General features: G+C 42.6%; 4 protein-coding genes and 1 long non-coding RNA gene across 6 annotated transcripts; 4 read left to right on the forward strand and 1 right to left on the reverse strand.

The window, feature by feature from the left end:
• The first annotated feature begins 902 nt into the window (after nt 1-902).
• On the forward strand, nt 903-1,838 carry LOC307083601. The gene is made up of 5 exons (XR_013812287.1): nt 903-948; nt 1,039-1,103; nt 1,206-1,286; nt 1,472-1,538; nt 1,704-1,838. It is a non-coding gene; the product is annotated as an uncharacterized lncRNA (long non-coding RNA).
• Nucleotides 1,839-6,676: 4,838 nt separating this feature from the next.
• On the forward strand, nt 6,677-10,323 carry emp3a (epithelial membrane protein 3a (MAM blood group)). The gene is made up of 5 exons (XM_079747884.1): nt 6,677-6,838; nt 8,334-8,438; nt 8,759-8,858; nt 9,099-9,239; nt 9,959-10,323. The coding sequence occupies exons 2-5, from the start codon at nt 8,361-8,363 to the stop codon at nt 10,132-10,134; spliced, it is 495 nt and encodes a 164-aa protein (XP_079604010.1). The 5' UTR covers nt 6,677-6,838; nt 8,334-8,360; the 3' UTR covers nt 10,135-10,323.
• A 1,486-nt stretch (nt 10,324-11,809) lies between these two features.
• On the forward strand, nt 11,810-16,144 carry fam83e (family with sequence similarity 83 member E; the record flags this gene model as incomplete). 2 transcript variants are annotated; one of them, XM_079747889.1, is made up of 9 exons in its annotated part: nt 11,810-12,295; nt 12,461-12,607; nt 13,159-13,283; nt 13,383-13,811; nt 14,188-14,235; nt 14,348-14,407; nt 14,512-14,758; nt 15,383-15,589; nt 15,772-16,144. In XM_079747889.1, 9 exons carry the CDS (start codon nt 11,810-11,812, stop codon nt 15,952-15,954), a joined length of 1,932 nt encoding a protein of 643 aa, XP_079604015.1. In that variant the 3' UTR covers nt 15,955-16,144. The 2 variants fall into 2 exon arrangements, with proteins under 2 accessions (XP_079604015.1, XP_079604016.1); XM_079747890.1 differs by lacking the exons at nt 15,383-15,589; nt 15,772-16,144 and adding an exon at nt 15,020-15,368.
• A 241-nt stretch (nt 16,145-16,385) lies between these two features.
• utp3 (UTP3 small subunit processome component) lies at nt 16,386-22,015 on the forward strand. The gene is made up of 16 exons (XM_079747386.1): nt 16,386-16,523; nt 16,773-16,860; nt 17,602-17,658; nt 17,758-17,814; nt 17,918-18,032; nt 18,131-18,199; nt 18,315-18,436; nt 18,691-18,840; nt 18,932-19,003; nt 19,089-19,129; nt 19,221-19,317; nt 19,527-19,640; nt 19,739-19,887; nt 19,983-20,046; nt 21,145-21,252; nt 21,773-22,015. The coding sequence occupies exons 1-16, from the start codon at nt 16,507-16,509 to the stop codon at nt 21,860-21,862; spliced, it is 1,410 nt and encodes a 469-aa protein (XP_079603512.1). The 5' UTR covers nt 16,386-16,506; the 3' UTR covers nt 21,863-22,015.
• A 136-nt stretch (nt 22,016-22,151) lies between these two features.
• On the reverse strand, nt 22,152-23,609 carry ppcs (phosphopantothenoylcysteine synthetase). Its single transcript, XM_079747387.1, has 4 exons — nt 23,481-23,609; nt 22,816-23,334; nt 22,625-22,728; nt 22,152-22,540 (listed from the first exon to the last, which is right to left on the reverse strand). Exons 2-4 carry the CDS (start codon nt 23,330-23,332, stop codon nt 22,208-22,210), a joined length of 954 nt encoding a protein of 317 aa, XP_079603513.1. The 5' UTR covers nt 23,333-23,334; nt 23,481-23,609; the 3' UTR covers nt 22,152-22,207.
• Nucleotides 23,610-23,744: the final 135 nt, after the last annotated feature.

Genomic DNA, 23,744 nt, shown 5'->3' on the forward strand with positions numbered 1-23,744 from the left:
ATAAATATCTATACATATGAAATGCTGAGGTTCCATGTACTCTTAAGTTATTGCTAGGATACAGACAAAAATCCTGAGGCACTGACAATCATATCAGGAGCATTTCATCAATTGTCCGTGATGGATTCACTAGTAATGCGGTGGAGATGTACACTGAGGATGGTAGAGGCTACTCTTACATCTTAGATCAACCATTTCATAACAAACATCTTGATTGACAAAAAAAACAGCTGTGAGTGGCTCTTCTGTCTTTGTTGCATGACTGAGAGATTGATAGATCCATCATACCCACAGCCATCAGGCTTTTTAATTCCCTTGCAAATGGTAGATGAGCTGCAAGACAACTGAATTTCTGTTTGGGGAGTAATCACGTCACTCTTATCTTATCTTGTTCCAAAATTATAAATGGAAGACTAAGTTTGGAGTCATGTGTTTAAAATATTGCCCACAAATATCATGTCACATCCTAACATAAGGTCTTGCATAGTATTTCCATAGTTTTTTTATTTCATGGTGTGTTGTGTGTTGCTTTATGTTTTTTCGTAGCTCAATTGCAAAACAAGTAATACCTGGACCATGGACATTTGTCAATAAAAAGGTTAGGGCTGTTCTTAAATTTGATATGCCCTGTGAAATGTGCTATGTATTTACATTTTACTATTTAATTTATTTAAATAAATGAATTAATATGTAATCTAATTATTATTATTTTTTCTTTTTCAGAATGTCCCAACACAAGGAACAACCCTTGACTGTGGTGTCTTCATGCTAATGGTGAGTTCTGAAGTTAATGAAGTGGTGGGATTTTGCACCTCATCATCAACACTTATAGCGTACACAGGCCCCAAGAAAAAACTAATACGATAGTCATACTTTGAATAATAATGACTTTTTGGATTGCAGTATGCACTATACATGGCACTGGAGTGGCACTTTGACTTCTCCCAGGTGAGAAATATTTAAGTGTGAGTTACTAATGGCCATACTGTATTTAAGGTTTGGAATTGCAATGACATATCTGTCTGCATCATCTAATAGGGAGATATGCCACATCTGAGGAGGTGGTGGTGCCAGCTCCTCCTGGAGAACATCCAGCAATGCATGTGTGTTTTTATTCATGTATTTATTAATTTCTTCTTTTTTTTAATCTTTTCTTTTGGGAGGGTTGTTTTTCACTGGTCTGATATCTGAATATTTTCTTTTAGGAAGAAGAACTCCCTCCATCCCCCACAATCCTTCACAGCCCCAGCCCATCAGCTGCCTGAGTTCGAGGCCAAAAAGGAAAGGTACTGTACAAAAGTGACTGTTAAATCAGGGTATGAACCCAACCGTGAATTCTTGTCCAGTACTTTCTAATTTTGTTTGTTAAACGTTTCTCAGTTTAAAATGTTATATTAGAAGGATCTAGTATAATTAATATGAAATATAATATAAAAATATAATATGAAATAATATGAACATTTCCACGTAGGAAGAGAAGACGGTTGCATGGACCTCAGCCAGTAGAAGAACGGCCACTCCACATATCTATTGATATGGTATTTCATTAATAACTTTACTCACTACTTAATATCTGAACTAGCTGTAAAAAATTAACATAATAGTAATTACTCACCCTTTAAATTGTTTTATAAATGTCTTGCATTGTTCTATAAATGTCTTTTCCAAAAGAAAATATAAAAATGTAATGTTCATTATTTCAGTTGCCACCTCTAGTGTTGGAGGATATTTTTGCACTGGTTGTCCTCAGTGAAGGAGACGTGGCCATCCTGACCCTCTCCCTCGTTTGTCACCACTTCAGAGAAGTGGTGTCCACCAGGGTTTTTAGGAGGAAGGCACATTTTCTGTGGCTGAACAGTAAGATTTTGAAACACCAAACTCATGTTATACCCATAAACCGCACTTTTTTCCAAGTTGAATGAATTGGTCAAAATTGTCTTACAGGAGTGGCATCTTGGAGCAGGTTCTCGGCAGGGTATCGAGCTGAGTACTATAAAATGTATTCACTTGATACGTGCAGAGAGTGTAACATTACATACAAAAACTGCATTCCAGGTAAGCAAAATGTTAATATGATAGATATTTTTGTTATTACCTCCAGAGATTGTAGTAGAGCACATTTTGAAACATTTGAAATTGTCAGTAATGATATTCAAGATAAGCACCAAATTCTAAAAATTAAGTGGGGACTCAAAAAATAACTCTTAATAAATTAATAAATCTTTTATTTACCCACAGGCTATGCAGGAAGGGGGAAGAGAGGGGAGCTGCAGGGGATTTACAGCGAGAGCTCACACCCGGCCTTCTGCCCCAACTTCTGCCAGATGTGCTTCCCTGAGTAGAGTTGTGAATTTATCGGTGAGTGTGTCTTATCTCAAAACATTTTTCAAAGCTCTGACAATATTTGATTTTTTTCATCCTTCATGATACGAAGCCTGCAAGGCTAGTTCAGGCAGACGACTCATGCTGCGCCCATCGTGATGAACTGATCAGTCACATGCTCTCCTCATTCAAATAAGGCGTGCTATTTAAACCCCCCCCAGCTTACCTGCTCATCCCAGGCTATGCTGCTGCTGCTTAGATCTTGCTGCTGCTGCTCCTATGGGGTTTTGGAAACCCACCTCCTACCTAGCATCCACCTGTGGGCTCTGTTTTTATGTTTCCCGATGGATGGGTCTGCAAAGCAGATCATTAAAGGAACGAATAACCAAGGCAGAGCCTGTCGCCAAACCTGCTGCAGCTATGCTCAAGGATGCCTGTGCTGTGCAACCATGCTCAAGAATATGCTACGGCAAATCGAGTAACATGTTATGCTTTCCTTTCAGGAGGGACAGAGATGACAGGACATGACCCTCTCTCATCATTCATGCTTCATTTATTTGTTTTCTACTGCTTATATTGGTCAGTTATATGTTGATATGTTTAACAGGCCAATAAATGAAAATAATTTTCTTGAGTCCTTGAGTCATTTTATCAGTAGTTAGATGCTGCAGATGATTTTTCAGTCTGTGGTGGCAAGATTGTCGTTTTCTTTTCTCATTCTGCTGGTGAGGTGGCATCAGACACAAGGATGCAAGGCAAAAAAACTGGGAAAAACTACTTGGTGGTGGAGAGATGTACACTGAAGATGAGAGGCCATTCAGAACAACCACCAGGATCATCCACTTCATAACATCTTTATGGATCAAGAAAAAAGGCATTGAAATAACTTGGTCTGCATGAATGCTGCACCAATATTATATGTGTGTATACATATATATATATAGATGTATATTTTATTTTTTTTGCCTGACCTACTGAAACATTTCTTTTGGTAATGATTTGCATTATTTGCTATCACTGGCTTTTTCCAATCATCTATCATTATGATATTCCATGAAAAGGGTTGCACTTTTTTACTTAACCAGTCAACTGAGAACCACTGCCCTTGATTACCTGGACAAGTCCCAAAATACACTCCACATAAACGGGCACATACAGTAACAAAGGCAGTGACACATCAATACAGGTCATGATGCTGTATAGGTGAGAAGGGGTGAAAAAAAGTTTTTCAAGGTATGTTTTTTAGACTGATGCAGACCTACATCATTGGAAGATAGTAAAATTATAGAAAAATTATATAATGCTTTCTTTGATTGTTGTACAGTCTAATTTTTATAGCCTATATAATTGATGTAGCCTATAAAATAATCACTCACTTCTCTGCATTTTGCTGTTCTCGGGTTTCCGTTAATGACAAACTATGACAAACCTATCTATTAATAGCAAAAACACAATATGTCGCTGCAAAAGACATTGCAAAGACAGTTTTTATAGGGTAGTAGTAGGGGAAAATCCTCCCCAGGCGCTGTTTCTACTGAGTTTCCAAAATCCCGACTGTCCCTGAACTTCTACGCAGAGCTTGGCGTGTGACGCGTGTGTCATGGGCGGGGCTTGACCTGCTGGACGGTCAAGCCCCGCCTCCCGCTGCAGACGATTGTATTGCAGCAGGCCGCAGCCGTTACCCACTCCATCAGCCGGAGCTCAGCGCCATGGGCCGGCCCGCGAGACCCCTCATCCAGGTCCCGTTTCAGGCGCGCCCCCTTCTCCTCCCCCCTTAGCGGCCCTCCACCTCAAGATGCAGAAACAAGCGTGTGAGCGAGCGACCTTCCACTTCCAGCGGGAAGCTGGAAGAGCTCAAAGAAACTCGAGCACCCAGCAGCAGATGTCATGGACGGTCTTCTGGATAAATCTATCATATGACCTTATGATCTTCACTAGATTAGGTGTGTGTGTGTGTGTGTGTGTGTGTGTGTGCGTGTGTGTGTGTGTGTGTGTGTGTGCGCGTGTGTGTGGAGGGGGCTGTCTGCAAGCACACACACGAAAACACGCACATAAACACACAGCAATGCTCGGTGTGAACAAATTCATGTTAGTCCACATGCAGCTGTCCCCTTAACCACAGATCTATGGTTTACCCTTTATCTCTTGTCGTTTGGCAGGCTTTATCCAAAGCCCCTCTGAAGCGACTTTGTCAAAAGTGAATTCAGACACAGGTCGAACACATTATGCTGAAAGTTATAATACATGACTGTGGACAATGGGGATCGAACCAAGCTAAAATAATGTCCTATCTAAAATTATTAAAACAAAATTGTCGTTTGTAAGTATTTCTTCAGATGCAGATGAGGGGAAGGGTTGGAGTTAAGAAGACATACAGACATGGCTGGATTTGCCAATTCGAAAGAGACTCTTCCATTGGCTGTGGTGGTGCTATGCTGCCCCCATGTGAAGAGACTGGAGAATAAAGTTAGTCCGATTTTAATATTTTATTGTGTGTATTGTTTCCTTAAAAAACAATATAGAAATAAATATAGATATACAGAAACATCTAATCAGTAGTAAATCCTCAGTACTAGTAACATCTTCTTTGACAAATAAACGGTTATTAATTATTAATACAAATGATTGATTACCCATTGGATTGTTCACTTCCTGAGCTTCAAGTGTGGGATTTTGTTAAGAGCTTATGTTAACTCCCTTCGATGTTCAGATAATGGACATGTTAGCCTATCTGATCTGTGTTTGTTTGGGTTGCTTTGGGCGTCGTTAGGTTCCAATAGTTAATTGAGAGCGTCCATTTCAGTCGTCATGACGAGCTTTGACGAACAACTGCTGTGCTGAAATCCCGGATTCGAGTCCCTGCAGCTGGAGCCAACCTCAAAACCTATCAAATGTGTTCCCTAACGAGACTATATTTTATTCATGGCAAATATAATTACAGTAAACATATTGTACACTCCATTGTCCAATATGTGCGTCTATGATTATAATTGTTTTACATAAGGATAATAACCCATTTGGTATCAGGGATGCACTAATCTAAAAACAAGACAAGCAAGTGAAAGCGTGAAATAGGCCTGCATCACATTGCAAATACAAAGAAGGTTTACAAAGAAAAGCAGGAGAGGTTATGGTATTTTCCTCTATAGTCCTCAGTTCCTCGCTTAAAATTGTTTGTGCATTTGGGGAAAACTGTAGGGTGGTAGCCTAGTATCAGAAGTTTCCATAACGCTGGAAGGCAGAAAGTTTTGCCAGCTGTAGCTTAGCTTAGCCTTCTAAATGTCTGTATAAGACCAGCCCCTCTGTTTGCGACTTAAAAGGCAACCCCTTGGAAACAGTTCCCCTTGACATTTACACAAACCTTCTGAACATCAACACACACACACACACGCGCATGTGCGAGCGCATGCACACATACAATGTGCCTTCATGCATGTGCGCAAGCAGGCACGCAAACGCACAAAAACACACACACACACACACACACACACACACACACACATGCAGAGATCTTTCCAAGCTTGATTGTGCAAGCTTCCTTTGCTATTAAGTATAGTGAATGTTGCTCACATTTTCAAGTTGCTGTTACCGTAGAATTACACTCAAGATGGTATCCGTTATTCACTTATTTAAGTTGAAGTTCTGTAGTGGATTTTCGGGTGTTGTTGAATGGTGGAGGTGGGAACATAATGGCAAAGACAGAGGCTGTGTAGAAAGTGTAAATCCAAATAGATTAATTGTTCAATGACCTCAAGTCATTGAACTGGATTTTATTTTGATGACCAGACACATAGCAAGTTTATCATAATGCAAACAACATCGGCTCACCTATACAGCACACCCAGAGACAGTCATACTGTGCTGATGCAGTAATATAGTCACCATCTGTAACTGTAAACATACTCTGCCCCATCGCCAAAGAGTCTAAACAAACCACAGCCATCTAAAAATGGGCGTTTTTTGTGTTGTGCTCTTCTGTCTCTACATTTACGGAGTGAGTTGTCTAGCAGAACTATTTTAGGGTTTTTAGTTAGTTGTGATCCTTAAAGTTAGGGGGAGGGTTGGTTGACTGGAGAGGAAATGGGTGTCGAGTACTCCTCCTATAAGCTACCCTGCATTCCTCGCCTGCTCCTCTGTGAATTTGGTAGATAGAGAGAGAGAGAGAGAGAGAGAGAGAGAGAGAGAGCAAGAGGAGAGAGGGAGGGAGAGAGAGAGAGAGCAAGAGGAGAGAGGGAGAGAGAGAGAGAGCAAGAGGAGAGAGTGAGAGGAGAGACAGAGAGGAGAGAGGGAGAGAGAGAGAGAGAGAGAGAGTGAGAGGAGAGACAGAGAGGAGAGAGGGAGGGAGAGAGAGAGTGAGAGGAGAGACAGAGAGGAGAGAGAAGAGAGTAGTGAGTGACCACAGACAGGAGGAGAGGACGTGAAGACCAGCCACGGCCCGCAGCAGATGAACCCTCACCGTAAAGCAGGAGTCTCCCTTTGATAGGCCTACACAGCGCTTCAAGAAAAGACTGTAAGGGTAAGTTCACATAGTTCAACCTTAGACCATTTTATTGTGTACCATTGAAAACCCATCCCCGTTGCGCATCTAGCAATTCCAATATTTGAACTTTGAAAGTAAAAAATATATTTTTCTATTTTGTTTTCCAAATTAGTGCATGATTTAGAAACTCAATGTAAGGAATGCTGAACATGTGGACATTCCTCAGTTTCAGGCTGTGCCAAGGGGCCTCTTATACTTGCCATATGCAGAGCATATGGGTAACCAGAGACATGCCTCTCAAAGCTGCCGTTAATCTCAGAGATCATGGGTAGTATCGCCCGTCTGCCCAGGAGAGAATAGCCTGGACAACCATGTGGGGATGGGGAACACACCCACCCCTGTATGAGTGTGTGTGTGTGTGTGTGCGTGCGTGTGTGTGTGTGCTTTTTGGTGGTGTATTATCTTTATAAACAAAGAGCCCCTTGGACTGATTATTGACCGTTATTGAGGCTAAAGTTAAGATCCAAATATCAATGTTAGGTAAGCTTGAATCCATCAGTGGAGCAAAAATTAAATTATACATGTAAAGAATATCTATTTTTCAAAGTAACAGTGTTCATTACGTTAACATTCTTTGGTAAGTGAAGACGTCTTCCTACCTCATCCCGGCTATAGAGTTCTCTTTCAGGAGAGTTTTACTGGCCATTTACAATGGAAAGAAATAGGATTAATGAAACTGACCCCTGGAGCTACCAACCTCATTCCTTCTGGCTGCCTTGCCACTTTCAGAGCAATCTTTTTCCAGAGCGCCTTTGCCTGGGGTGATCAAATGTTATGTCGATTACACTTCCAGTGTAAGGTTTGCCAGTCTCAACTCCTTTGGTCTGACCACAGCCAAAACGCTTCATCATCATCAAACGACATCCTTGTTTATATTGAGAGCGCAGGATTTGGTGGAGGACGATTGGTCTGTATGTTTCTGCTGTTGCTGCTGATAGGGCTAGAGAGGAATTCCCAAGTCAAACACGCATGATAGATGGAAGGAGATAGTCGCTGTGCGGCAGACCCTTACAAAGAGCGGCTCGAGGGAGAGATGGGGGGCGGGGGCACAAGAGGGGGGGGGGGGGGGAAGCAAGTCTTTTAGTTCTCTGCTCCTGAGCTGAAGTGGAGGAAACAGACATGTATGGCTGCAGCAGCAAGCTGTGCCAAGCTGGTAGAGATGTACTGTATAGTGAGTCACCGCGCAACTATCTTGGTCCGCTAGATACAGTTTATAGACCCGCACATTCTCGGAAAATAGTTTTAATGAGGCTGGTTTCATGAAATGCCATGTAACCCACAGAGCGGCTATTGGTTTTGTAAGCGTGTGCTGTTGAACCATAAAGAGCTGGAGTAAGTTAATCTGTGAATGTGTACACGTGCACACAGACTTAGCTCTAACCCTATTACCATAACAATGTGTGTTTTTGTGTGTGTGTGTGTCTGGGTTTGTGCCTGCGTGTCTCTGTGCCTGTTATGGGTGTGTGTACAGAAGCAGAAGGTGCTCCTGTCAGCCATCATGGTCCTGCTGCTGCTGTTTGTAACCGTGATGCATCTGGTCACTCTGGCCCTGCTCCTCATCGCTACCCTGGAGAAGGTGAGTACTGCAGCCGCCAGCACTACACACTTAAGTATACACCGTACACTGCGCTTTTATCGTTGACGCTTTATTTCATTATGTTTTGATGTAAGATTAGATAGGTAGAAGAGTTCCATTGTTAGTCACATCAAAGAAAATAGATTGTAGAAAACCTGCATACTTAGTGCGCTTGTGGGTGTGTGGTTTTCCTTCTTGTATTTGGAATGGAATTTGGAACAGGTATTCACTTGGTGGCTGAATCGATAATAAATATACTGTACATCACAGATGTAAAAGTAAAGTTTTCCTCTGTTTAATTTTCTCTCTTTGGCTTGTAGTCCTGGTGGGTTTGGAGCGATTCGGAAGTCACAGACCTGTGGTACAAATGTTTTCACGATAACACAACCGATGAGTGGTTGTGTGCAACTAATGAAATTGGTACTTTTTTTCTTTTGTATATTCAGATGCATGTTTAGATTGTGTGTGTGTGTGTGTGTGTGTGTGTGTGTGTGTGTGAGTGCATATGTGTGTGCATGTCGGTGTGTATGGGCATGTGTGTGCACGTCTGCATTGGTGTTTGCACATTCAAAACTGTGTAAATATGTCAGGCTGGTTTTACCTTGGCTCAGCCTTCAAAACATACATAGGTAAATGTTAGATGTTTTCCTGCTCTTCCAGACTGGCTGCATTCTATCCAGGCCCTGATGGTGCTTTCAGTGGTTCTCTCCTCAATATCCTTCCTGGTGTTTGTGGGTCAGCTGTTTACTTTGTCCACTGGGGGGCTCTTCTACCTCACAGGCCTCTGCCAAACCTTCTCAGGTCAGTAGTCAAGCAGCTGATGACTCCTAACACAACCTTCTACCTTGAATTAATTTTGGAAAAATCTATGAAGGTGATGAACATTCAGGGACATGTTTCATTACCTTAAACTCTCCCCTTTATGACTGGGTAGAATGTTTGATAAGGCTGTGATAATGGCATTAATATTTTCCCCTCATTTCTTCTCTGGGATGAATAAAGTACATCTTATTGTGCTTTGAATGAGAAATTGCTACTGGATGTTGAGGTGATTGGACAGTCTATTCTAGAACCAAAACCTTTATGTTATTACTCTCACTCTTAATTGTCAGAGATAAACTTGCAGTCTCTGGCTGCTTTGAATTTATCAACTTGCGCCCCATGTGATTGTTCAAACATGGCTCCCTATATTTTCTCCCATGAGGCATAGCTGTTTCCTTGTCAACAGTTTCAACCTATAGATGGTCCGACACATATGCAAATTTACATATGCATATGAGCTACCACAGAGTGACAAACATGACAACATGTTTGTAGCGTCAACATGTTTGTTTATGTGACCAATACACGTTGTGCCAATGGATTGACTGCATAATTTTTGTCTGAATTTCTCCTAAACTTATTTCCCAAATAGTGTACTGTATAGTGTTTGTTTAGGGGATAGGTAATGAGGGCACAAGGGAGCCAAGTCGAACAGCCTTAGTGTGATTATTCTCTATTACAATCATGTGTCCCTCTAGGTTTCGCCGCCTTCGCTGCCTGCCTTATCTTCACTTTCCGGCGGAAAGAGATCCTGGACGACGTCAGAGATCTGAGCATGGGCCACTTCGGCTACTGTTTCATCATGGCCTGGGTGTGTGTGCCGCTGCTTCTCCTCAGCGGGGTCCTGTACGTTCACCTGCGTAAGAAGCAGTAGGATGCACACACACTCACCCCTCCTCAGAACACCCCCCCACCAGAGGAAAGTCTATCAGAGAGAGTGATGTGATGCTCCTCTGCTTCAATGAGTGTTTCATTCAGAGACAATTATTACTCTGTTTCTCTTTGGTCATGGAGATTCACCGCATGAAGATGTTCTCTGTGTTTGTATTATGATATACACAAATGCTGACTTTTGGTGCTGTTGTGCACCTGCCTATTTTTTCAAATTAAATTCTACAAAAAATATCAAATACAGCCCCTGAGGTGTCACTCTTCTCTTATTTGTTTTCATGCCCCGAGATATAAAATTGAAGGCAGTGTATCATTATATTGTGCTGAATGGCTAAATGGTATGTTTTGTGTGGTGTTTGTCTTACATGCTGCCTGAGTCAGGTGTGTTACAATGGCCTTTAAATACAATGATTCAGAGAGCTCCGTGCAATCAATAGCACTCGTGATGTTGTGCAATACCACGGGCAACCTTTTTGGTGGAGGTGTTTGCAAACTGCCAAACAGAACAAAATGTAGAATAACCCCACTTATGGCTGACTACCTGAAAGTGGGACAAATATTTAAAACACAGATACGTGTGTGTGTGTGTGTGTGTGTGTGTGTGTGTGTGTGTTGAATATCTATGGAAGTAGTGATCCCTTCTTGATGAAGATTACAAAATAATCTTTCTTTAAATAGGTAAAAATTTGGCTGATGAGGTGATCAGGAAATATGCAAAATTTCTTGTAATTGCTCATACCTGCCTGAAAACAAACCTACCAGTCAGGAAAGACAAGTCAGAGAACTGTTGAGCCGCGAGTAAATGATGACATTTGGAAACAAGAAATACCACTGAGTTAAATGTTAACCACAGAAAAGCATCACTACTTCACACAGCAAGGTTGAAGGCACAATGCGTGAGTCAGAATATTTGAGTTTTGTGTTGTGAAGTTGTTGTTTTTTGGATATGTGACGAAGACAGTAGTGGAGATGGGCGGTGCTTGGGTTGGTCTAAAGTGCATGTGTGTTTTCAGCAGCTGAACCGATCAGTCAGCAGCCTGGCTGGCCCAGCTTGGCCAACTCAGACAACAGGGAGGGTTAAGGAGTGGGATGTAGCGTATCTAGAGCAAGAGGAAAGACACACACACAAACACACTCCTCACTCACGACTCCGAAGCTTACCGGCGTCTATTGGCTCATTGTTTCTTTTTTTAAGAATGCAAGGGATGTTTTTTTTTTTTTCTTAAAAAGGCACTATCCAACACCTAGTGTGAAGTGTGTGTCGGGGAGATCACAGAAGTGGCCCACACGGCTAGATTGGAATACGTGAATTTCTTTGGATGTTAATCTTGAATCAATCGAACCTGACAGCTCACCAAAGGAAATATAGGAGGCCTTTCTTTATTTAAGCTTGACCGAACGGATGATAGAACCCTGCCTCTAGGAAAAACAGATCGCATTTTTAAGTGTCAACCAAGAATGCTGCAGCTGCACCCTGCTGTCCCAGTGCTGATTTCAGAGCCAGTGGAGCCGTCGACCGGCACGTGAACCGGAGTGACTTGGTGTCCAAGGGCAGTCAGTGAGTGTCCCTGTGGGTGCAACAGCGTGACTCTCTTTGCGAAGCCGCACCGCACCACAACCGGCGGGGGAGGGGGGGGGGGGGGGGGGGGGGGGCGACCATGTCCAACTCCCACCAGCAGAGCCTGGACGAGGAGGCCGTGTTCCTACCTGTCACCGAGGCCTGTCCCGAGTTCCTCCACTGCGAGAGCGAGCGTCTGGCTGTGGAGAGGCTCATGAGCGTGGGCCCCGCGGCCTTCTATGCCAGCCTGGGAACGGAGAATCTGGGCAGCTTCCTCTCTCAGGAGGAGGTGAACCACATCAGCGGATGGGCGCAGGACTACACCGTCAGCCGGACGCAGGTGTCCAGGGGGGGGGAGGAGGAGGAGGAGGAGGAGGAGGACGGGGGGAGCTCAGCGGCACGATGCCTGTCGTCCTGCTACTTCCCCACTCACTCCGACGCCCCCGCTCCCTGTCTCGACCTGGGCTGGCCCGAGAGGAGCATCTGGCCCGGCCGGGACTGCGTCAAAGTCCTCACAAACCCGCCGGAGGAAGGGCAGCCGTCCATCAGAGAGATCGTCAGAAGGCATCTGCAGCAGGCTAGCCAGGTAGACAATGAGACCGAGAGGAATGGGGTTTGTATTTTGTGTTGAAGAGTGAAATTGAAGTGAAGAGAATTGGGATTGGATTGATCAGGACGTTCGACGGAGATATTATGGGATCAGAACATCTCTGACGATAAGGGGCGGCCTGCCAAATCTCTGCCCTCACAGGTTATTGCCATAGCAACAGATAGGTTGACGGACAACGTGGTAATAGGTGACCTCCACAGTGCTGCTTCTCGAGGGGTCCCTGTTTATATCATACTGAATCAGAGGTCCACGCAGGAGGACTGCACACCCAGCATGCTTCGGCATCCGGTGAGTCGCACATTGACAATCCTAGACATTTATGAGATGTTTACGAGTTTAAATATTGAACTTATAGGCCTAGCTCTTTTGCCATGACTTACCAACATAGGTCGCAATGCGAATGGAAATATTTGGAACATAGAAGAGAAATACTAGGTTCTGTTAAACAGAAATTACCACAAAAACACAACAATAGCCATCTTTATCCATCGATGAGCTTGCCCAGTGACTACTCGCGTAACAACGTCATTGCAACTAATTTAAGACACACCTATGTTTGACAGGTGCAGACACCTAGATTCGTAGGTGCAGGCACCTGTCAAACAGTAAAATTGTTTTTTTAAACATTGACATGGTCATGCTAAGAATGTTAAATGCACACGAAGAACAGGTTGCACTGCATTCATCCTGAAAGTGTAGGACCCAGAGAATGATCCTGTGAATGTCATTCTGAACATTGTTTAATTTTTATTCATACAACACATACTTGAGCCATACGTGAAGTGCAATGTTTGACTCAAGTCTTTGTATTTGATTGATTGGTTGACTGCCCCTCACAGAACATGCAGGTTCGCGTTCTTGGAGGGAAAACGTTCTGCTCGAGGGAAGGAAGAATGGTGGTCGGGCAGATGAAAGACAACTATGTCTTGGTAGATCTAGAGACAGTTATCCACGGCAGCTACAGGTATAGGCTACACAAAACCGGCATCTTTCCCGAGAAGCTATGTTTATGTTATGTTATGTTTCCCAATAATCCTTATTGTACTTTACATATCCTCTCCAGTCTTACCTGGACAGACGCCCACCTTCACCGGCACCTGGTCACGCTCCTCAGCGGCCCAGTGGTCGGGTCCTTCGATCGAGAGTTTCGCATCCTGTTTGCCGCCTCGCTCCCCGTCCCGGAGGTACGTGCGCCCCCCCTGGCCGTGGGCGATACCACCCATTACCGAATGAACGAGTCATCAGACCTCTGGTACCCCAACCGCCCCCTGCTGGGACCTCTCCTGAGCCCCCCTCCCCCGCCGCCCGAGGGAACCCCTCTGGACTGGGAAGCCCTGGGGGTCTTCAGCCGGAAAAGCTTCCCCCCTGACAGTCCCACTGACCCGTCGGTGGAAGCCAGGGAGAGGCCTACACAGAACTTTGCGCCATTCGAGAAACAGCTACCCGTCGAGGATGAGTTTTCACGGAACATAACTAAACGTCTGGATACAAGGTACATAAAAACACAATTCCTGAAAGTTTGTGGTCCCAATAAAGAGATTCTCTTTTTTATGTTGGTTTATTTTAATTGTTAAATTGGAACCATTAAGCCCTAGCCTTTATAGATCATCTATAAATTGTTTTGTTTTGTTAATACACAAATTAGTTGGAAATGCTGGCTAAGAAAAAAAAAGCAGTTAAGAAAAGGTTAAGAGCAACGTTTCACTGGAATGTATTGTGTAACCGTTGAACATGACTTCTTTCTTCAAGTCTTATCGCTCTAGCTTTGCTCCACTGACCCATAGAACACCGTGTGGTTTCTATGTGTTTTGCATTAACAGTTGTTTAAGCATGATACCTTCCTCATTCCTTCCTCTTGTCTTTGGCAGAGACAAGCTAAGGGAAAAAAACACTCCAGGTGCTAACAAGGCTCGAGAGTAGGTCTTGAAGAGATTAGATTTTAAATATTGAGAATTCTGTATGTTTTTAAAAGCAATGGTTTAAAATGATAGATGATATATTAATGGTGATGCAATGTGTTCTCTGCAGAACACAATCCTCGATTACAGATTCAGGTTTCAACTCCACTACCGCTGAAATACCACAGAGGTGAGATAAATAGAAAATGAGAGCAGAAACCGTAAGACATGTCTTTATAGAGAATTTATATGGCAAACATATATCTTATTATTTATCAATTTTTCCTCATCCAGGATACGACCCAAAATGGAACGGGTGTATAACAGAAATCTCGTCAAAGACAGCCTCAAGGATGTGGAAGACAGAAAAATGTTTACGAATGTGGAGCGCAGGAAAGAGACAACCTTACAGCACGAAATCATGATGTATTCAACCAATCAGAGACGAGATCACACAAGAACCCGGGAAGCCCTTCACGAAGATGGACATGTTGACGCGGATGAAATGACCTTCAGAGCTGAGAAGCAGCCATCTTCTAGAGTGCGTTACTGCTTCACTTAGAGAAATGTATTAATTTATATAGAGATACATATATTTGGAGATAAATAAGTAGTTACAAAACCGTAAAGGTGACATATGATACCACCAGGTGTGAGTGTGATTAGCCGTTAAAAGCCATTGTGAAAATATGCATCTTCTGACATCACCAGTGTCCAACTAGAGTTGTGCTGGATAGATCAGTCTACTAGTCTACCCAGTGTACTGTAGCAAATGTTGCTAATCTATCCGTCATACATCTAGGTGGACATGCCAACTTGAGATGTCAGAAGAGGCCAATTTTCAAAACAGCTTGCAACGGCTAATCACACTCGTAGCTGGTGGTATAATATGTCACCTTTAAAGGAAACAAGGATAAGCTTAGACCAATAAGGGTATGTGAAATCGTTTTTGCATTTAGTCAAGTTTTTTTATTTGAAGAGTAAGCGTTTTTGTTTGTTTATTCTTGTTTGTGTCCTAATACTTTCCTGTCTAGATCCCTTTTGGAAGTGAATCACATTACAACAAATTAAGCTTATGTTTATATTATGATGTTGGATTACAAGAGCAGATGCCTTCAAACATTTGACTATATCGTAAGCACTGTGCTCTTTTCGCTCCATACAGAAACCTTTAATACTTAGGGTGCCCCAGAATGACAACTACGGCTCTCTGAGTGACATCATGAGGAGACTGCAGCCTCAGCCGAGCACCTCGGCACAGCAGAAGAGAGGATCCAAGATGGCGGTGTCGGAGCTCAGCAGATCCATGATGGACCTCAGCGCCGTACCAACTCAAGAGAGGGGAACAGCAGTGCCGAGGTTACATGCCAATGTAAGCAATTCACATGTGCGTGTGTGTATGTGGTATGTACATGCGTGTGTGTGTGTGTGTGTGTGTGTGTGTGTGTGTGTGTGTGCGTGCGTGTGTGTTGCGGAAGTGTGGATGAAGGTGTGATTTTTTTTTATACCTATCAATAATTCAATAAATACTCAATACATACTCCCTTTGTATAGTTCTTTGACCCAGGTCGCATGACACCGGCCATCGCCTTGATGAAGAAAAGGAATGATGAAGTGAAGAACGCACTGTATCGGACACCAATCTATCAGCCCACTGCGAGGCCTAGGAGTTCCACTTTTGGAATGCAAACGGACTGGAGGCGACCGGGTGACAGGGATGCCGAGATGAAGAACTAGATGACAAAAAGGACCAGAGAGGCAGTGCTAGAAGAAAACTGTTACAGAATATGCTAACCAGAGACAAAAAATGATTCAGTGTTAATATCCCCCCAGACTTGAAATTTGCCATGCATATACAAAGAACAAAAAAATCTGGATCCTTCCTTGTATCATAACAGTGTAACTATGGTGGATTCAAAATAAACATGCAAACCTTATCACAGATTGGAATTCAGATAATGTATATTGACGATGTATGAATGAAAAACATTATTTTGTGTTTTAACTGGGTTTAAAGATATAACTGGGTATAAATAAATCGGTATTGAGCTGATTTATACTTTATTTTAGAGGGTTAACGTTCTACCAATCAACCGCTAGATGGCGATCACGGCAAATATATCCCACTATGTTTGAAACCAGAAGAAGAAATACCGGAAGCACATGTGGAACGCAAACGTGTGCAGGCTTTGAACGATGCTATTTCGTGATAACAACAAATTAAAATAGCGTTTAAGAGAAATTACACGTTTCGAAAGACGTTAACGTCTACAAAGTCAAGATTTCAACATGGTTCGACAGATTAGGTTAGTGCTATGAAATCCTGCATTCATTTACATGATAATGCAATGTTTACGATTGTTATAATCATCTTTACATGCAGTGCCTTGCCTTCTCGTCCATAACGTTATACAACCATGTCATTATCTGGGAAACCCTTTTCGACAACATGGAAATTGCTTTATTGCTACTCTGTTATGTATCACGGTGTATTCACCGTGATATGGAGAACAGGTGAACAATTCTGCTTCCTTTCTCTTCCCCTTACAATTCAGAGTAAAACGATTTAAACTGCAGAAGAAGCCAGAGCAATTTGACGACGATGACCCTCAAGCCTACAAAGGTGTGCAAGCCCCCGACAAGGTAAGGAGAGGATATAAAAGGATGGCAGAAAAAAGCCTGTGACTCAGGTTGAATCTAAAAACAAGGCTTACGTGCTTAACAGTTGACTGTTACCTCCTAACATACATTTATTTTGAGATCAGCGAAATTTGTTACGTTAATTTGAACTTGTTTCGTGGTCTTGGCTGGACTCAAACATTATTAGCGATCTCTGGGGCTAAATCAACTGGTGGGGAGCCACTATCAAGTTGGGGTAACCATACAACGTCATAGTGAATTTTGCATGTGCTTTTGCACATTGACACCATATTCTCTTCGAATGGCTACTTCTTTTTTTCGCAGTTTACAGTATGCCACAGTTTGCACCATCACTCCGGATAATGCATGTGGACGCTGACCAGTTTTGTTCGTAAAAAGCAGCCTCAACTATTTGAGTGTGTTAATGTGTGGTCTGATAGAACCAGCACTACATTACAAGGTTGCACTGATTGGTCTGTAATGAGTCTGGAAGATGATCATAACATTGACAGTATGTACACAATGAATTGAATTATTGTGTTGCCCTATTCCACGTAAACCAATTAAGTGCTTTGCAAACACCTCGGTTAACTAGGGTTGTCAAGCCTCTATTAAAGGTCCAGTGTGTAGTATTTAGTGGCATCTAGCGGAACGGCCTTGGCAGAAATGGAGTTTGTTAATGTAATAATATCCATATTACTATATCTGTATTACCATTAATGATCTATTGTCAACTTTTTCCAGAAATCTACAGACTTTACAAGGGGTGAGGTGGACCGGTTTCATGATGAAAAGATTGCTGTGAGTTTGTGTTCATATTTGTTCTAAGTCAGCATTATTTGGCAAATTCTTTATCAATTCATCCATTTTACCATAATGTTTTGTTTCTTCTTGTTACAGAAACTTCTAGCCAGTGGTGACAAAGTGGATAGTGACCTTGAGGATGGGGATGATGAGGTAATTAACTTTTCCCCCAGGTAATCACAGGTGCGATCATATTGGACAATGTTTTCTTATTTTTGTTGGTGATTAAGCACAAGGTATTAATTTCATATTACAGGAGGAAGTGATGGCCTTGGATGACTCTGAGTCTGAAGGAGATGAGGAATATGGCGACGACAAACAAGAAGAGGGGAGTGACATGGAAAGTGATCTAGAGGGGAAGAAAGATGCAGGTAAAATAATTGTGTCTAATCCAAGTGTTTGCATGGCAAAATGTACCATTGTGTTTTACAGCGTTACCCATTTTGATGTTTCTGATGTTTTTTTCTAGATCTTCCTAGTGACATGGCGTGGGGTAACAGAAAGAACCTCTTCTACGACTCAGATTATGTGGCTGCCAGTGAGTAGATCTTTATCTCTACCTCCATTCCAAATGCATATTATTTATGACACACGCTTTGATTTTTTGCTTTTGTGCCGGTGGAGCATCTCAGCCCTGGTTTGTTGTGTTGCAGAAGGGAAAACGCAAGAAGAAGTAGAAGCAGAGGACAAAGAGGAGGAAGAAGAAGCCAAGAACATACAAAGGCGCCTGGCTGCGAATCTCAGCGAGGAGGACTATGATCTCAGTTTATTTCAGGTAGGCATCGATGCGACTCTTGTATGATGAATTCTCTTTATTTAAAGATGTATGATTTGCGTGAACTACAGTGATGTTAAAAGGGCTGTATGTAAGCTTTGAGTTTTAAATAGTCATGGTAAATGTAAAGGTTAATATAAATAGAGTGGAAGAGAGAAAGATTCTAAAACTAAACACCCCAAAAATTGTCCAGGTCAATAAGAACCAATGAATCTTAGCGTAAGCACCGGTTATGATCATGCATGTTGTATTAGGAATTCGCTGTGGAGAAGGACGATAAGATTGCAGAAAAGGATAAGAAAATTGTGAAAGACCTGGATCAGATGTCCCAGAAAGAGAAGCTGAAGTTGCTGAAGAAGGAGTCGCCTGAGATGCTTGAGCTTATTCAGGACTTCAAGGCAAAGGTAAACGGCAAAGCCTTCAAAATTAGTGTCATGCATCATAATGTTACAAGGAGAGCAGCTATGGGCTAACTCTATACTGTGGTGTGTGCAGCTGACGGAACTGAAGGATGAAATACAGCCGCTCATTGAGTTGATTAAGGATGGACGGATTGCTCCAGGGAAGGTTAGTCCAAGTTCATGCCATTTGTAGTTTGCTTATTGGTTATATTGTCAAAAAAACGTATTCAAAATATATATTTTTTTCAAAGGGTGCCGAATATCTCAAAACAAAACACCAGCTTTATCTGAAGTAAGTCTTAATAGATGTACTATTTTTTACACCTTGTTACATTTTGATGCTTTGCTTATGGTAGTTTTTTTTTTTCTCTCTATCTCGAAAGTTACTGCACAAACATCAGTTTCTACCTGGTCCTCAAAGCAAAAAGAATCCCAGCTCATAACCATCCCGTCATAGAGAGGTTGCTCAACTACAGAAATGTAAGGGACTTTCTTTGCCTATGATTTAACAATGTTTATTTATTGTTTAGTTTCTTTATTTTGTTATGTACTGATTTAATTTGGGTTGTATGGTAAGCCTCTAGGTTGGTTAACTTTCATTGCCAAAGGATGGTAAGCGCAGAGTTAGAAATGTTTCCCCCTAGCCTGGTTCAACTAATCGTCCCCTTGCGTGTGTTTGGTGCCTGCAGCTCATCAACAAGCTGGGGCCAGTCGATGCAAGGCTGGAGCCCCAGCTTCGCAGGCTGCTAGCCGGATGGCAGCCGGAGGAGTCCCACCGCAGGCCTGCTCCTGAGGAGGGACAAGTATGTTTATTTTACATTTGTTTGGGATATATTAACGGTTCCACTGGTTTGAGGGAGAGGTTTGGTCTTCATGGGATGCTTTTTAAATGTGTAACTAGGTTCCTGAACAGGCAGTGGGAGAAGCTAGTGAAGAAGATTCTGACTTGGACTCAGATGATGAGGAGGCTGCCCTGCGCTTCTACAAAGAGGTTGAGGAAAAGCTGAAGCTCAAGAAGAAGAGAAAGAGCATGGACCCAGATGCGGACGGGTGAGTTATTTTCCCATTTCAAGTACAAAGACAGCAGTAAGTGTTAGGGATTGGTATCTGATACACATTTTTCCCTCTCCCCCCTTTCTCCTCAGAATGGAGGAGAATGGAGATGAAGAAGACGTTCCCACGGATGCAAAGAGAAAGATCACATATGAGGTAGGCTTTGAAGTGTATTCTTGGAGCTTTATTACAGAACAACATCTGCATTATCGTGCTTGGAAACAATGCACTAAGTGTGCTGCCTGTACGTAGCTTTTAGTTAACTATTATTTCAGTGCAATTTTAATGGAATATCTTTTAGTGAAAGATATTCTGAGAAACGTTTCAAGTTGATTGCGCATGCATCCTGTGAATGCTTAACCTCTCAAGCAGAGAAGGGAGCGGAATTTGACTTTAGACAACTCTTGTATCTAGGGCTGCAAATAACGATTATTTTAATAATCGATTAATTGGTCGAATATTTTTTTCGATGAATCAGATAAAAAAAAGAAACATTTTTAATTGCCACATCTTTATTTAAAAACTGAACATTACATCAAATTCACAGTGCAGACTGAAGTTTAAAAACACCAGGTTATTGCTCCAACATCCCGGAACTATTAAAAGTAATATTAGGTAATAAATAATAATATGATTTTTAACCGGTAAATACTAACGGTTGAAAATAAATTAAATCATCTTCATTTCTCTCAGTTGCATTTAACATGGATTTAAAAACTGGATTACTATTTTTAACTGACGGGACTTTCTACACCGTCCGGTTGTGTGATTACTATCGCTGCTTTGAATGACTGTTGATGCACGCGGTGCCGACTCTGAGCCCGTCTGCACACCGTCTGCGGCTGACAAGAGTTTTCGGTTGGACTAGACGGATACTGAGTTGAAGGAGTTTTTTTAACCCAAAGACAGTGAAGGTACAACACTTTTATATAGGCCTACAGTCCAGTGTTAAGATATGACCAAAATACAAGCTGTGGTCGCTCACACTAAAGCTCGCTGTGGGCGTGCATGAACCATGAACCAACCTGTCGGCGGCTGGCTGTAAACAGTGCCGCGCCTACGAGTGACGTATTAATCGCGCGACTCAACGAATCGATGACCAAATTCGTTGCCAACGCTTTTAGCAATCGATTTTTATCGATTCGTTGTTGCAGCCCTACTTGTATCTTAATACCTACAGAAGCTTTAAGTGTCATTAAATGTATTGTCTTAGAAAACCGAGGATCATTGGGATAACATTCTCTTCTTCCAAAGATGGCCAAGAACAAGGGGCTGACGCCCAAGAGGAAGAAGATTAACCGCAATCCCAGAGTGAAGCACAGAGAGAAGTACAGGCGGGCTCAGATCAAGAGAAAGGGACAGGTAAGCATTCTGCAAGATGTTAGTTCAGCCTTGCTGCCATCTGCGCAATTGTAATTGATGAAACTTTGGCTGTGTTCGATTTTTCTAACTTGTGCCCTCATTCCCTATAAAGCGAACCCTATAGGATATACAATTTAGTAAAGTAAAGTTTAACTTTAGACACAAATGACTGTGACACTGACTTATGTTAGATGCATGAAAATGCCGGAACACCATAGCTTTGTGTTTGCTCAAAGAATCTATGCATCTGAAACCCTCCATTGGATGAATCGGATGACAATGAAAACCTCTATGCATCATGGGAAATATTGTGAAATAAGTTGTTCACTTCATTATGGGTATTAACTAGTGCACTATATATCGAACCAGATAGCAATCACAATTCAGACCACACTACAAAAATGGTAAAAATAGTGCTCAGTCGACTAATTCGAACACAGGCAGATTACTGTGCATTTGCAAATGCAGATTGTTTAAGGCAGTGACGTGAAATTCTTAAAAAAATTTATTTGTTTGCTAGGTTCGGGAGGTGCGACGCGAGGAGACCAGATACAGTGGAGAGCATTCTGGAATCCGCAGTGGACTCAAAAAGAGCGTCAAGCTTGCGTAACAAACCGGAGAAGATGTATAAATTACGCTGCACAGCATGCCATCATTTTCACTGTATCTTGTGTTTATTCAAGTGCCATTACCTGTATGAAGACCGATTTTCCTATTATATTTCTATGAATCACTTGAAATAAACTTTTTCTGATAACCTTTATTATTTGTTTCACAGTGGCATTATGCAGTTACATGTAAATCACAGAAGACTTGGTAATGACAATGTGTGTGTACAAAGGCAGACAATGGCATTAAACAGATGTAAACAGTTATTCAGGATGTGAATTTACTCATGCATACCATATGTGGAATGGGGCACAGACAAATAGGTCATTGCACTCCACAAAATAATTTAGCTTGGGCCATCCTGTTTGGATATGAAAAGAGTGTGCGCCCCCGTCAGATTACTGACTATCTTCTCCTCTATCTCCACCTCCTTGCTTTCTTCGTCGTCCGTGAGGATGAGCTCAGCTGAGGTGTCGGGGGTCACCACCACCACATAACCCCGCCTGGTATCCAACACGTTGGCCACCACTGCCTGGTGCCTGTAGGTTTCTAGGGCCTTACGCGCTTTGTCCAATAAAATTGACTTGTCAGTCTCTAGCTTGAAGGAAATAACAAACGCCCGCGGTGCCCAGTCCTTCACCAGCGGGGACAGTATCTTTGGGACCATTTTCATACTGATCTGGAGAGGGAAGGGAGGGGAATGTGTTTGCAAGAGCAAAATTGGGGAGAATACAGTTACAAAAGGTTGAATGACAAGGCTCACCTGAAGAGGCCCATTAGATGACTGGATTTTGTGTTCAGGCATATCAGATGCTGGGATGTAGAAGTCAGACACTGCTGCGGCCAAGTAAAACATTGCCTTGGGCCCTAAGCAGAGAGTAAACATGTGAATGCTAAAAAAAGCAGTTGTCTTGGAAAACACATGAGTTGGCTATCACTAGATTTGGTGCATACCTAATGTGCAGAGAACCTGAGCTGATGCTTTCAGGAGGTGAAGGTATTCAGACAGTGTGCTGAACTCGACAGGCAGAAGAAGTCCTTCTTTTTTCACCTGCTGATAACGTTTCAGCACTTTGTCTATTTTGGGAAGCTTCTCCTGGTTGACTACCACTTGGTCAGAACCACTTCCCTGCTGTAGACTATCAAGCAGGTTTATTCCGGAGTAAAGGCGTGTGTAGGGGTACAGTGAGCGGTGTCTGTATAAGAAGATCACCGCGTAGCCGGAGTCAAGGAAGTACTCCGCAGAGGAAGATCCTCGACGACCACTGCTGAAGTTATCGAGAAAGCGAACGGTGCGGGACTCCAGGGGGACTTTGGTGCCACCGGATGTGATAAGAACCACCTTGCGACCGGCAGATCCGTGGCGCTCAGCAAAGGCAGACATCAGCTCTTTCACATCATCGACGTGAGAGGGAACTGCAAACTCCTGAGATAGCTTTCCATCTATGGAAGCTGCCCTGAGCTTAGCCATTCCTGTAAAAAGTTTGACGTTACCAGAAATCTTGTATCATATATATGGTCTTTATGCAAAGTGACAACAGATTTGTTGTCACTGAATAACATGTTATGGTTAGTACTCAGTGCGTACAACAGTATTGTATATTATTCCCGAAACATACCTGCCGATTGCTCGGACTATGCACGGGCTCGCACTAAACGACACGGTGTGGACTTCGAGTCCTTGTCTGTCATACAAAACCAATTGCAACCAAACTTCCTGACTTCCCAAATGTGTATTGCTCTTCTTCTTTCTTTCTTTAAGGGCGCTTGGTATCCAGATAGTTGCAATTGCGCCCTCTTCTTGACGATTGACTCATATTTCTTCTTCTTCAAGTGTCATATCTACTATGAGCCATTATGAACCAGGCCCATCACTTGTTTCC

Source organism: Pollachius pollachius, assembly GCF_949987615.1.
Source record: "Pollachius pollachius genome assembly, chromosome: 12".
Taxonomy (NCBI): Eukaryota; Metazoa; Chordata; class Actinopteri; order Gadiformes; family Gadidae; genus Pollachius; species Pollachius pollachius.

Bases quoted from the DNA above. Each gene is read 5' to 3' on its own strand.
- emp3a (XM_079747884.1), top strand. From the start codon at position 8,361: ATGGTCCTGCTGCTGCTGTTTGTAACCGTGATGCATCTGGTCACTCTG. The intron at 8,439-8,758 runs GTGAGTACTGCA...TTTGGCTTGTAG, and splicing joins TCATCGCTACCCTGGAGAAG to TCCTGGTGGGTTTGGAGCGA. The intron at 8,859-9,098 runs GTACTTTTTTTC...CTGCTCTTCCAG, and splicing joins GTGTGCAACTAATGAAATTG to ACTGGCTGCATTCTATCCAG.
- utp3 (XM_079747386.1), top strand. The intron at 18,033-18,130 runs GTAAAATAATTG...GTTTTTTTCTAG, and splicing joins AGAGGGGAAGAAAGATGCAG to ATCTTCCTAGTGACATGGCG. The intron at 18,841-18,931 runs GTAAACGGCAAA...TGGTGTGTGCAG, and splicing joins TTCAGGACTTCAAGGCAAAG to CTGACGGAACTGAAGGATGA.
- ppcs (XM_079747387.1), bottom strand. From the start codon at position 23,332: ATGGCTAAGCTCAGGGCAGCTTCCATAGATGGAAAGCTATCTCAGGAG. The intron at 22,729-22,815 runs GTATGCACCAAA...CTCTCTGCTTAG, and splicing joins TCAGGTTCTCTGCACATTAG to GGCCCAAGGCAATGTTTTAC. The intron at 22,541-22,624 runs GTGAGCCTTGTC...TTCCCTCTCCAG, and splicing joins CATCTAATGGGCCTCTTCAG to ATCAGTATGAAAATGGTCCC.